A 15,510-nucleotide genomic window follows, 5' to 3' on the forward strand; every position below is an offset into this window, starting at 1 on the left:
ATATCTGTCAGCTGAAGAAAATGATAGATCGAATAAATAATTCGTGGATATTTGGATATTTGTTGCGAATGATCTGCAAATCACGAGTAGCATGAAATTCGCGGACTAAAAAAATTTTTTATATGATTGTTTTTTTAATTTAACAATTCAAAAAAAAAAACTCTGTAATTATTAAATTTTGATAGAAGTTAAAGAAAAAAAGATTTTTCAATGTCTTTTGTGTAAATGTTTATTTCAAAGATGTTAAATTATTCATGAATATCTGATACGGATTATCCGCATAAATCCGTGATGCTTAAAATACAGTATCTACAGTAACACCCCCATAAGTGCACGCACTTCGGGATCGGTGCACTTAGGGAGGGTGTGCATTTAAAGAACAGCCAATAGAAAAATAGACAATTAAAAATCTTACAGAACTTTTACTTTTAATTTAAAGTTTTCTTTTTATTTATTTATTAGTTTCAAAGTACTTTTAATACATTTAAATCAATAGAAACCAACATATTTTATGAACTATCTAATGCCTAACATAAATTTATCTATTTTTAAAAAAATTAATAGTGACTAAACAGCCGTCACTAATTGGTCAATAGTCACGTGAATGCATTTATGGACTCCAATATACCCGGGATCATTCAGAATCACTTGCACATGCGGTCCTCATCAGTCCACAGTTCAAGACCGGACTGTGGACCAGACTGATCGGTCTCCTATAACGATCCTGTACCTATAAAATTTTATCACGTGACTCCAAATAAAAGATTTCACAAAAGCACTAAAACTTTGGCCTGAATTATTCTATCTAAGGATCATCAGTTCTATACTTATATTGGAAATCAGTCCTTAAGCGGTCATGGCGGTCTGGACCGGACCGTTAACATCCCTGATGACTTTATAGTTGCGTACAAAACTTTTATGAATAATGTGCGTATAAAAATAATCTGAATTCCTGACACTAACACTGGTAATGAACGAATAGTATAATCGGATTCTTGTATTTGTCTTTCAGGCTTACTTATGAAATGACAGGATTATAAAATTTCCGTATGATGACCTTTTCGGATTATGGGATTCAAAGATTATGAACTTTCGGGATTGTACCATTTCGGAATTACAATTAAGGATTTGGATTTGGGTTGTCAGGATAACTTCGCAGAAACCTGGTTTATTACTAATTAATCACGTGATCGTATCTGATTAGCCTAAAATTCACATCAACTACTACGTGAGATCTTCAATGAATTGTTACAAATCGCAAAAATTTCGGTAAACAGCATAGGAAATTAGTAAAAAATCCTTAAAACATTTTTTTTATTTTTTTTAGGTTATTCTTTCGGCTCTTGGTTGTGAAATTTTGGTGAGTTGATTTCTTATTTAACAAACGATTAACAGTTCGTTTTCTTTCTTTTTTTTTAGGTGGTTTTGGGTCATGAGATTTTGATAAAGTAATTTTAGTTTTTTTTTCTTTAACGATGTTAATAAATTCTACTAACAATTCATCTTTTTGGTTTTTCTTTAGATTTCACCGATTTTCTCCAGAAATGAAACTCGTCCGAAGGCCGAAGCTGCAGAAACTAGTAGTCTGAAATATCTAACGGCATGTCAGATCTTCAGTTTATTTTTTTCAAATTTTTTTTTAATTTTTTATTATAACTTGCCGAAATACATTTTGAAAATTATACTTACTATCTGTAAATATGCCCTAAACTACTTTATCAATTCCTATTTCTATATCTATATATATATGATTTATTTTTCTAACCTAGCACGCTTGTTTTACGCATTTTTGTCTTTCTTTTCCTTCTTTTATGGTAGTCTTGTCAAACAGCTTGCATTTACCAGATTTTATTCTTTGCGGAAACTTGGTGTTTTGCAACCTAGCGGTCATTACGTGCTTGTCACCAATATTTTCAAATTCGTATCTATCTTGTGACGGATCTATTTCTTTAACGAAACATCTTACTTTTTGACTCTTTTCTTTTTTTAGGCGTCATGCCAAATGATATTATATTAATATTATATTTATTAAGGAACAAACTCAAGCTAAAGAACATATTAAAAAAGAAATCACGCTCAACTCTACAAGCTGATTCTACCAAAGACCGTCATTATGAGTTTATGTCCAGATAATTGGACGTGTAGATTTTGGTGGGTAATAGAATTTTTTTTGAATTTGTTTCTTTTAATGAAACGTCATATTAATGTTTCAATATTTCTTTTTTTTCCTAGGTGACTGGATCTTTATATATATATATATATATATACAGGTAAGGACTTTTTTTATTATGTTTATTTATATTTGTAGGAATCCAGCTTTGACTTGGGAATAACAGACCGGATCTTTGAGCGTCGACTCTTTGATCTTACTTCTTTTTGTTAAGTGGAATAAATCGACCAGCAAACCCGCCTGACTTCATAATCTAATCACTTGATAAAATGCTAAACAAATCTCCATGCAATTGATAAATAGACTGAAGTTAATCAATCTTTCTTACATAATATCTTCCATGATTTGGCCTTGCCCTATAAAAAATTTTTATCCGAATATTTCCATCATTTCTCCGTGTCTTCCGTAAAAATTCCGTGAAAATGATACATTCACGGAAAAAACATGGAAAGATAAAACACGGATCAGATTTTTTACAGGGTTGGACGTTGAATGAAGTACTTCAGATACTTTATGAGGTTAAAATGGGCAAGTTGAAGCAATTCCACAATTAGCCCATTGTTGATTTTCCATTCCTTGACTTATTTAGTGATGGTATACTAAGATTTAATTTAGTGAAGTCTCATATTAGTGGAATAAAACTAAATTACCAGTAAGTATTGTAGGTTACTAATGACAAATGAATATTTATCTATTAGAAGTTAGTTACAGTGTATTTAGTTTAAGAATATGTATTTTTTTTCAAAGCTGTCTAATATAATTTACTAAAACTCTGCAATTTCAAAAAGAACAATAACTTAAATATTTAAAAATACTTTACTATTTATTTACAAATTAGAAAATACAATTTTACGATTTGTTTGATTTGTTTATAAATTTGATACGATTTCGATAGTAAATTTTTACGATTTGTTGCAATTTTGGTATCTAATTTTGCACGATTCGATCAAGTCAGGTGGAGAATCGCCTTAATATTCAGTAACTTCTTACAGGCGACTTTCAAAATTAAATCGTGATTGTATGAAACTAAATCGTGACCAAATCTTTATAAGTTTTACGATAAATTTTCAATATGGTCACTATTTAGTTTCGATTTTAAAAGTTCTGCACCACATTCGATCCGTAATTCCAGCCTAATTGGTACTGTACGTTGATCACCGCTGCGCCACCAATCTGACAAAAAGATATTGTTTTCTCCCAATATTATATTCGCCAATACCTATTGCTAAATATATGAATGTAGACTTCAGTTTTTTATGTGGTTTAACTTCTCAATCTCCGCATCTTGTATTAAATTGTAACAAATATTGTATAATAGCGTGCGAGTGTCCGGATAATTGACCCATTCCGAATATTTATCGGACAAACATTTTTTATAGGGTTGGGAGCTACTAAATATAGTTTGCGTTATTAAAATTGCGTAAAGAAAAAGTGAATTTTATTTTTGTCCCAAATAAATGTTCCTGTAAACTTTCACATGAAATAATCCTTGAAAATTAGTTTCGGGACTAGGTCAGCAGGACTGTTAACTCAACTTTAAGATTTTTTTTTTTGTCAGTCGACAGTTTAACATTTTATATTATATATTCAAAAAATAAAAAAAGTAAATATCGAAAAATGAATATAATAAATACAAAAAATTTTTTTATATTTCATAATTCATGATAAAAATATTATTAATTAATTATAGTATTGATTTCATATTAATTTGTAATTATTAATAAAAGCCTAATTATAATATGATTTAAGATGTCATTTATAACTGATAAGACGTTAACTTTTGTATGACCATTTAACGGTATACGCGAAAATTTCAAATTATTATTTTATTGACTACCACAAGGATATACTTTCCAATTATTTTGGTGACCATGATAGTGCCAACAGATATCCTGAGTATTATCGAATGGTCCGAACCATTTATCTTCTTTAATAGAACCGGCAACACCAAAAACAAGGTTAAAAGTTATCATATCATCAGGTATAGACAATTCGAAGCCGTGATGAGAAACTGACCAATTATAATCGATCAAACCATCGTCTTCGCCCCAATTATAACGACCACTACCCATATAAGTGAGAGCAGCAGCCATTGCCGCTGTATTTTTGTCCAATTTGTTTTCAATCGTTACTATTTTGCCTATATATACATACATACAATAAATTACATCTAATCAAGACAATAAAATTGAGAAAATTATTTTTATGATTATTCAAAAATTTACCTTCAGTGAGCGAAATAAAAGCTATTAGACTAATTATGATTGAAATGGTTAACACGAAAACGTGGTTGGGCTTCATGATAATTATATAAAAATGATACAGTATATTTGATGAGTCTGATAAAAAGTTTTTGCTTCCTCCTAGTAAATGGTTATATTTCTAATTATTTTTGAATTTCGCTCAAGATTTATTCTTGAGGGGTATTTATTAAAAATTTGCAGCTTATCCTCAAACGTATCTACCGTATCTTAATGAAAGCTTTACTAATAGATTAAACAAAAAAATCCTTTAAACTTTATTAGGCAGCCATTCTTTTTTATTACCCTCGTGAAATTTAATTAAGAACACACTACTTATTACTCCATGCTAAAAAATCAATAAAAGAAATCTTTCATTTAATTAGTGAAATGATCCGGATCATCCACGAATACAAACGGATATCTGTCAGCTGAAGAAAATGATAGATCGAATAAATAATTCGTGGATTATTTGCAAATCACATGAAATTTGCGGATTAAAAAAATTTTTTATATGATTGTTTTTTTTAACAGTTCAAAAAAAAAAACTCTGTAATTATTAAATTTTGAAAGAAGTTAAAAGAATTTTGTAATGTATTTTGTGTGAATATTTATTTCGATAAATTTCGGTTGTAGTTTTTTGATTTCTTAAACATTTTAAAGTATGGCAAAATAAATCCTAAAAAATGCACAATAAATTATATATCCGTATCTCTATTTATGAAAAAGAAAGAAACCACCATTAATTTATTTAATTTCGAATTATTATAGTTGAACTCCATGAATGCAAATTATCCGTGCGAATTGTTCCATGGATTACTTATTAATTCATTAATTATTCATGAATAAATAAATCCGTGATGCTTAAAATATCTACGGATTATCATCTACGGATCGTTTCACTATAGTCCATCATACTAACAATATTGTGGCTGGAAATCATTTATTTTATATTTTGATATGGAAATTCTAATTAGTAGACATTTTTTAAAATCTTTGTATTTAAGGCGTTTAAAATTTTATTTACTACGAAACCCATAAAATCATTAATTATATTTGACCATTAAGTAGTGATATGAACATCTTCGTCAGCAGTAAACTCTACTGATTTTCTTACTATCTCTTTCTTTCATATACCGCGTCGGGTTCGTATCGACATAAACATCTCAAATTCACTATAACAATCGGTTGTCATACGTCATTATTCAGATCCATTCTTTTTATTTACTTGTTTCGTAATTCATTTTAAAATTCTCTACATGCCGAATATAGTGCTACTGAGATAAATCTCCAAGGGATCCATTTAAAATCCTCGCAAATCATAATCCCGATTCCCGAAATTTCAAAATCCAAAATTTCATTATTCCCGATATTTATTCATTATCCTCCTGATAATTACTATGATATTATAGTGACATAAATACAAAAATTTTAAATGAAATGTAGATAAGTACAGTACAATTTTTATTCACATAAACTCGTAAATTCACATTTGATGTCATCAACGAAGTTTATTAGCTACTACTTCATTTATTATTATTGTGACAAGCGCTTCAAGAGTCACTTATCATCCATGAGAAGAACAAACTCGGTTTTATTTCTAAAACGCAAGTCTATTTTTTTTTTAAAATAAAACGTGAATTTCGCTTACTAATAATATCTACACAAACATAAAGATGATTTGTAATTTAAGTTCATACGTACTGTAAAATAAATTTTTTGTATTTATAAGTGTTGCTTCGATCTGTGTACAGATTGATCTTGGATTAAACTGAAAATCTGGATAAAAATCTGCAGTTTGAACCGGATTTTATCAGATTGTTCAGATTTCAGATAACTCGAAACCAAGAAGAGGCCTCAGGGAAAAGAGGAAGCAGAATTCATAGATAACGATAATTAATGGCTTGTGTGGCTTACTTAATACTAGTATTTGATGTTGCGAATATAATGATAGGACTAAAATTTTCCATGCATCCAGATTTTTATTAACTAACTGAATTTTCATCCAAATTAAATAACTATTTAATCCTTACTATAATTACTCAAATGTACAGTAAATGCAAAGTTAAGTTAATTATTATAAAAATTTGGTTTCGATACATTACTACATATATTATCTTTCAATTATTACGAAAAATCAAGTGTAGATTATCCCTACCGGATTCCGTTTGCGTGGTTTAGGTTTATAATAACCATGTCGACTTTTAAAAGGGAATATCAGTTGAGATAGGAAATACAACTTAAAAATTCTTGTTTTATTTTATTAAAATAAAACTTTTTTTAGAAAATATTTTCGATAAAGAGTAGTATGATGGAGATCATTATCCAAAAACGGCTGACGGAAGGAATTAATTCAGGGGATATACTAGTCCTACGATCTCAAAGTCCGATCTGCGGGAATAATTTCAGATTGACAGATCAATTTTATTTATTACTTGTTTTATAATTCATTTTAACATTTTCTCTCAGTTTATAAAATCTCTCAATAGTATATTATTCGAATAATTTCATGTGAAATAACTTAGAGCACGGTCGACGGAAGGAATTAATTCAGTGGATATAGTCCTACGATCCCGATCTGCGGGAACAATAAAAATCGTTCAGATTGGCAGATCAATTTTATTATTACTTGTTTCGTAATTCATTTTAACATTTCTCTTTATTAGCATTATCAACATTAACTATTCAAGGTCTAGTGCAAAATCTCTCAACAGTATATTATTCACTAATTTTATTAACAATTTCATGTAGGACCATTCCTTGAATTTTATCTGCACACAACATTTCCTTGTAATTCTCTTTTTCTTAATTGTATATTATTTGAAATTGACTTTTTAAAATTAAAATTATTATCCTTGTAGGATCATATATACCTTTTCCCTGAAGTTAATGCCTGACAATTTTCCGAACTGGAATTTCCCGAATCACCCAATTTCCCGAATCCCTGTTTCTCGAATTCCAGTTTCCTAAAATCCAATCTCCTGAATCTCGAATTCAATATCCTGAATCCGGGACCTCCACAGAAGGTTTAAATTACGTAATCGATTTTGACGATCATTTGCGATAAAAAGGGATTTCTCAAAAATTGTCTTTATAACTTAGGACGAAATTTTGCAAGCATTTAGCATTTAATTGAAAACTTTTTTTTTTTGCAAGAAATTTGTACAGTAGATATTTTTAATGAAATTATTGTAACATCTTGTAAAAAAAAACTGTTCACCGAAAAACTTATTTAAATTACACCCTTTTTTACTAGATAGAAAAAATTTTCCGACTTATAAGCACATGATCATTGCAAAATCTCAAAACCATGTGATTAGTCCAATTTTCCTGTGGAGGTCCCCATATCCTGAATTCCAATACCCTGAATTCCAATATCACGAATGGACAATTTCCTGACAATAATATGTATTTTTTAAAAATTTACTGTATTACTTAATAGTTTATAAATCATATAGAATAAAAAAGAAAAATATTATTGCAAAACCACCAACCAGGATTTGACTAATTTCGCTAAACAATACAAATATTTTATTCATTATCAAAGGAAAAAAATCAAAATTATCGCGCTTTCAAATTGTGCTATCCCATGCAACTAAATCCGGACAATTTATCTCTATGATCTCATCAGGAATTTTTTTCTACTTAAAGTCACGTGGAAATCCACATCGAATATTGTGGAAATCTGAATATTTTCCAAATACCCTGTGACAATACACGTGGTATTTTCAGCGTAGTTCCACAAATTCTGCGTAGGATTTTGGGAATGTATGGAATTCCACATATTTCCGAGCCAATCTATGTGGAATTACATGGACCGATCTACCTGAAAACAGCTTCATGATACATTTTATCTATTGGAAATGAAAAATTTCATGATGCTGGTAATTTTATTTTTAATATTTCTTTGCATAGGATAGCACAATTCCGAAAAGCGCGATAAAAAATAAAGTATAAAAACAGCAATTTATGCAAATTCACTATTCGGGATCATATTGGAATTCAGGGTATTGAGATTCAGGATATTGAGATTCAAGATATTGGAATTCATGATATCATTAGCAGGAAATCGGACTTCAGGAAAGGATGTTTCAGGAAAATATCCATTTCGGAAAATTAGCATTCAGGTAATTGAGTCCAGGAAAAAGTATATTCGTCCAGAAAATCGTACTACTGTAACCGAAATTATACGTACAAAAGTAATGGAAATTGGGAGCGTACAGTACATCGCTTTAAATTTCTTCGCAATGTGACTGAATGTAGATAGGCGCGATATTGGCGCTTACTATTATTTTATTTATATATAAGAACGCATATGACTTCTAGGGATGCTAACGCTTCAGTCTGGTCTTCATCAGTCCACAGTTCAAGACCGGACTGAGGACCAGACTGATCGTTTCAGTCCTAGTAAAACGGTCCTATAACACAGCAGTAATAAAAAAGATTTTACAAAAGCAGGCCAAACGCTAAAATTTTGGCCAAGTTCCAAGGACCGAAAAAAGTTACAGGATCATCGGTTCTATTGTCCAGTTCTATGTTCGTTCTAAATCAGTCCTTAAGACCGGACTGCGGTCATGGCGATCTGGACCGTCCTAATGACTTCATAGGTTGCGCAATTAAAATATCACAAATATCACCAAAAAATTCGTCAAGTATATTATAAATTTCAGTTAACAGTCGGTAGATGAATTTGTAATTTATTAATAGAACCTAATTATGATATAATTTAAAGGAAAAATCTATTTGGAACGATATGGTGTAAACATCGCCTGGGATTTCGATCACGTGTCAGTATAGGTTCGTTTCTTCTGTCTCAAGGTATTTTTCTTTTTTTCTTTTATTTTTATTTTTTATTTCTAACTTACATTCTTACACTTTGTTTCTTACTAACTCCATTTCATTATTTTTAAGTCCTTTAGTCCTTCCGGTTTTGCAATTAAGGTTCAGTTGGTTTTCACTTTACGTTTCGTTTCTCATTTTTTTTTTACTTGGTTTCCTATCATTACCCAACCTCCTATCATGATCATTTTTTTTATTTTTGTCTCTCACCTCCTATTACTTCTCATTATTCCATCCTTTTCGTCTCCCATCACTCTTCTTCATCTTCCCATCACTTCTTTTCGTCTCCCATCACCCCTTTTGTCTCCCATCACTCCTTTCACTCCTTTTCATCTCTCATCACTCCTCTTCGTCTTCCACACTTCTTTTCGTCTCCCATCACTCCTCTTCATCCCCATCATGTCCTATTTCTCCTTTTTGTTTCCCATCAATTCTCATTACTCTTTTTTACTCCCTTTCATCTTCTATTACTTTTCATTACTCCATTGTTATTCATTTTTTTATTAGCATCTTTCTCCTTGATCATTGTAATTTACTTATCTTTTTTATTTACTGTTATTGTTTCTTTTATTTGTATCACTTCATTAAAAATAAATACGGTGATTTTTTCCTTTAAAATCGTAAATGTGTGACTATTTGCAAATAAAATTTCATCAGATAAGATTATTTTGAATAAATATGTTTGCAAAAAAAATTTTTTTTTAAAAATATCTTTTGCGATAAAATTTTTAAGTTTAACCGATCAAAAATTAGCTAAGTTAAAAAATCAGCAGCCGTCAGCCGATTAATGATCGCCCAGGCGACGTCACCATATTGTAATATTAAAAATTATATTTATCACGACATACAAGCTATTTTGTATTAATTTACATTATATACTCACGATCAGTAAATTTAATAAATTTTATAATGACAAATATTTATTCATAAATAATTATTTATTACCTTGTGGTCAGTGTTGTACATGGGACATGTCCCGCCAAAATTTTAATGTCCCGGACATTGTCCCGTCCATGTCCCGTCCACGTCCCGTCCAAAAATTGTCCAAGTTTACAATTTGTCTTATCAAGACAGCACCTAATGGGCTATAATTTATAATTAAGATCACGTGATTTTAATGTCCCAATGTCCCGGACATTGCTAAAATCCTTGGACGTGTCCTGGACTGTCCCGTCCCGTCCATGGACATGTCCCGTCCCTATGACAACACTGCTTGTGGTGATGAATAGTAGAGCCGTAATTTAAAATAACATTTATATCTCTGATTGATCATGAATAAATTTTTTAGGATATGCGCGCGTGATTTTTATTTTTTGACATTGATATTATTTTTATTAAACATAAAATGAAATTACTAAAACTATTTAATTATTTTAAAAATTAACAAGGGTATATAGGTGACCATAAAAGTGCCAACAGATATCTTGATTATTATTGAATGGTCCGCACCATTTATCTTGTTCAGTGGAGAAATCAGCGCCAAAAACAAGGTAATAAGTTGATATATTCTTATCATCAGGTATAGACAAGTTGGAGAAATTGACCAATTCTGAACGATTGCATCGTTTTAATGCTGCCAATCAAAATTACCACTTCCTAATTAAATAAGTGGTGGTAGAAGCCATTTCGTTGTACCTCTGTTCAATTTGTTTTGAATCTATACTGTTTTACCTATATATAGTATATATATCCAATGTATTACATACATAATAATATTAAGAGAATTACTGTTATAATTATTCAAAAATTTACCTTCAGTGAGAGATATAAAAGCTATTAGGTTAAAAATGATTGAAATGATCAAGATGAAAAGAGGATTAGACTTCATTATAATACTATAAAAATGATATTAGTGTATTTGATGGGTCTGATAAAACTTTTTACTTCTTCTTATTAATTGGTTATATTTCTAAATATTTTTTGATTTTACTCAAGATTTATTCTTAAGGGTATTTATAAAAAAATTTGCGACTTATTCTCAAACGTTATCGTTATCTCTTTATGAAGGCTTTAAAATTCATTAGGCTTTTTTTTATTACTCTTGTGAAACTTAATTAAGAACATACTCTGGAAAGTATTACTATTTCACGCCAAAAGTCGATGAAATCTTTCATTAAACCGTTGAGTAGACTGATTTCCCTAATGTCATTTTCCCGAAATATTATTGCCTGAAGTCATTTTTTCGATTACCCATTCCCGAACTAGATCATATTCCCAAAACTCAATTTCCCTAATATTGATATCTTGAATGGTCATTTACTAGATTAATAAATGATGTAAAGGTTTCTTTTTAACCCAATCCATTTTACGGTGCATGAAAATGATTGACTGCTAAGATAATTTGATTACAAAATTTAAATAAAATAAATATATAAATAATAAAAATAATAATGCAATATATGTACGTAAACTTTTTTACGTGAGAATAAAGAAACTACTACGCAGTAATTATTGTTCTTGACGCAATAATTCATTAATCCTTGTTATTGTATTATTTTTAACTGTATTATTTTTACCATACTGTATAGATACATATATTATAAATACAGTCTATACAGTCTAGATATTGGAAATTGCATTCAAAAAATTGACTTTAGGAAATGGTACAATTGGGAAAATGACATTCGGAAAAGGTCTCATACTAACAATATTGAACATTTATTTTATTTATTGATCTCATATTTACAACCAGGAAATTCTAAGCATCTTTTTAAAAATGTTTGTATTACAGTAAAGACTTTTTTATTTTTTATTAGGATTCATATCATATGTAAGTAAAATGGTTATTCTCAATTAACAGATCTGCAGAATGCTTGTCACCTCATTCTTTTTTGTTACTTATTTCGTAATTCATTTTAACATTCCGTGAAATTTATAAAAATAGATTCAAGGTCTAGTACAAAATCTCAATAGTACTCAGCTCGCTATCTTTTTACATTTTAATGACAATGTCATGTAGTGGTATTATTTATTTCACGGGAAGTTTGGTTTCCCTTCCCAGGAAATAAATGTGTAATCCCCGTGGAGCGTGTCACTCATTAAATTTAGCACGTGATTAACTATTTCTAAACTAAAATCCCGGCTAATCTACATGAGACCGGGAAATAAGTATAAACTCAGCTAATCACTCGCAATTTCAAAAATTAGTATGAAGACAATTCATATAGTGCTTTCCTTATTTTTTTTAAAAAAAAAAAAAATTTTTTTGTAATCATTTATTTCTAGAAAATTTCAAAATTTCATCAAATATTATTTTTTCATAATAAAAACTAACATAATTTTTTAACATCGTGATGCGATCATATTATATACTAATACTATAATTAGAATTCATATACAGAATAGGGATTCGAGATATAAAATTGCGGGTAGCGATTTCAAAAGATTTTACAATTGATGCTCTATTTTCTGAACTTTATTAATGAGTTCTTTTCTCCCAATATTATTACGATAAGAACAAACTCGTCTTTCTTTTAAAACGTAAGTTCTACTTTTTTTTTAAAAAAAAAATTCTCATACGTATGAACTTAAATTATGTCATTCATATAATAATATATCTTATTTTCAATTTCATTATCAACATGAACCAAAATATTTTTTCAAAATATGATCATAAGAAAAATCACGTCTAAAATCAATAGTTTTTTTAATTCGCAGTATTTATCATATAGTAATTAAACTTTTATGTTAATTACAAAATCAATTATTACAAAAATAATTAGTTTCAAGACATCATTCTATGAGTATTTCTTTTCCAAGATTTAACAATTATTGGATCACCTATATCAATATAGAACTTCGAGATCAATCCTCTGTCACGTGTTTAAGCATTTAAATAAATAACGATACACACGCGCACGTGATCTTTAATTTAATCAAATGATTTTCAAGGGTATACTTCCCAACTAATAATGTGGATCCTGATCATTATTGAATGGTCCTCGCCATTTGTCTTGTTTAGTGGAGTCTGAAACGCCAAAAACAAGATAATAAGTTGTTATATTCTTAGAAGCAGTTGTGAGCAATTGACCAATCCTGATCGATTGCATCATTATGCTGCCAATCAAAATTGCCATTTCTTAAATATGTTTGATCGAGACATAAGAACACTTTATCATACAGTTTTAATGGGGTTCGGTTTATTTCACCGACAATCATTTCACCGTCAGTCATTTCACCGACAGTCAACTTACCGACAGGGACGAAAATCATTTCATTTGAGTTTCCATAAACATTTATAAGGTAATAGTTCATTGTGATTGTATAATAAATACGACTTGGTTATAATATACCATAGAATTTAAATTTGTTATGCCCTCGCTTTATTTGATTTACTAGTTTTAATATAATAAATATTTAATTAATCTAATCCGTATCATGTCTAAATGACCATGAACTTCAATTTATCCGGTCATGTGCCGAGTCGTCACGAGTATCCGGATTCGGTACGTTCGCATTAATTGTACCGTAAGATGGAGGTGTTTCACAATCATTACGAATGAGACTTAAGAGAGCTTCTAATTTGCATATATAATAAAATCGATAAATTACGTAATATAAAAGTAACTACATGATTGAAAGAAAAAAAAAAATTTTTTTTTTAATAAGATCGAATATTACATATTAACATAGTAAAATAATTTTTTTTTACAAACCTCAATAACAAAAATAATAATTAATATAAGTTCTGCTTCTGCTTTAAGTTCAATCAACTTGTAAGCACAAAGCATTATATCAATTTCCGATGCATTTCTACCGAGCATTTTTTTACAAATTTCTATATTTTCTTTTTTCATATCTTCAAAACTTGGTTCATAGTGTTGGATCAAACCAAATATATTCGACCAAATAATGATTACAAAGTATGCACAACCTATAGAATAGATTGTAAATATAATTAACTTAAATATATTAAATAAAGAATAATGAGATTACAAACCTAGAGATTCGGATAATTTATCAGCAGCTAAATTAAGGAGTGTGAGAAGCAAAATAATGCCAGAAAAGATACAAAAAAGAACATTATATATGCCAATATAAAAATAGAAAAAAGGAGCAATGAAATTGACAATCTATTATAACAAAGTATAAGTTTAATAACGTTATTGTAGTTTTTTTTCTTTTAAAAGAAGATTGAGAAAACTTACGATTCCAAGAACAAGAAGAGTGTAAATAATCGTCCTAAACAAAACATAAGTGATACTTATATTAAATTTTAATTTATCAACATAGTGAATAAAAATTTCAATATATTTTCTTACCTAAAAATACTGAAAAAAAAATAATTCATAGTTTAAAAAAAAAAGAAACAAGTGAAAATAAAGTGGCAAATATATTATGACAGTTCGTTCTTATAAATAAATGTGAATTCAGTAAATCTTTCTGGTTTAAATTTAAATTTTTGTATTATCATATATCTAACATGTGCAATATGTATTCACATATGCTTCGAATAGGTACTAAAAATTGGTTTTTGACATTGATTCTATATGAATGATTGGGGATCTATATTTAAATAACTGTGATAATAATAGATAATCTTGTATTTCATTTTATTTTATGGTTAATATGATTAATCTTCATATGAATAACAGAAATGATAACTATTATGTTGATTCAAAATTATACCGATATTTTTCTAGGAAATATAAATAAATTATTATGATACTTGATTCATTGACAAATTGAGTAGATGAGGTAAATATGAACATGGTACATTGCATTATCATGCATGTCACATGCATATAAATACACAATCATATTCCTTTTCTAATACAATGCAAACTTTATTGTCCAGAAGACAATTTTACCGTACTGAATTAGCAAAATTTGGTTAAGTCCCCTATCATAAACGTTTCCTTTTTTCGAATATTATTTAAGATGAACCCTAAAATAGTCCAAGATCGAGTATCATTTTTAATCTAATTCTATGATTTGAATAAAAAATTGAATTCCACTTATAAAGAAGAAATCAATTTTATAAGTAATTATAAAACCATATAATATTGCTAAAATTACAGTATTTTTAAAATTATTTAAGGAATTATACTGGAATTACTTTTTTTCTTTATATGTTTACATATATCAAAGTAGCTAATAGATTGTATAATTAATTCGAAGGTCTACGCAAAGATTTCACAAAAATGACAATGACCATCTCAAAAATTGAGTCGACGCGTGCTTGTGCAGTACTACAGTCTGCAGTTGTGCTCCGGACTTAACAACGGTTGTTTCTAGTAATTTATAATTATATAATATAAA

General features: G+C 29.0%; 2 protein-coding genes across 2 annotated transcripts; both read right to left on the reverse strand.

Moving 5' to 3' along the window:
* Window positions 1-3,996: 3,996 nt before the first annotated feature.
* On the reverse strand, window positions 3,997-4,263 carry OCT59_019306 (uncharacterized protein; the record flags this gene model as incomplete). Its single annotated transcript, XM_025323855.2, has 1 exon — window positions 3,997-4,263. One exon carries the CDS (start codon window positions 4,261-4,263, stop codon window positions 3,997-3,999), a length of 267 nt encoding a protein of 88 aa, XP_025189182.2.
* A 9,247-nt stretch (window positions 4,264-13,510) lies between these two features.
* On the reverse strand, window positions 13,511-14,539 carry OCT59_019307 (uncharacterized protein; the record flags this gene model as incomplete). Its single annotated transcript, XM_025334229.2, has 5 exons — window positions 13,511-13,815; window positions 13,905-14,122; window positions 14,189-14,321; window positions 14,397-14,430; window positions 14,511-14,539. The coding sequence occupies 5 exons, from the start codon at window positions 14,537-14,539 to the stop codon at window positions 13,648-13,650; spliced, it is 582 nt and encodes a 193-aa protein (XP_025189181.1). The 3' UTR covers window positions 13,511-13,647.
* Window positions 14,540-15,510: the final 971 nt, after the last annotated feature.

This window comes from Rhizophagus irregularis, chromosome 28 (assembly GCF_026210795.1).
Source record: "Rhizophagus irregularis chromosome 28, complete sequence".
Lineage (NCBI taxonomy): Eukaryota > Fungi > Glomeromycota > Glomeromycetes > Glomerales > Glomeraceae > Rhizophagus > Rhizophagus irregularis.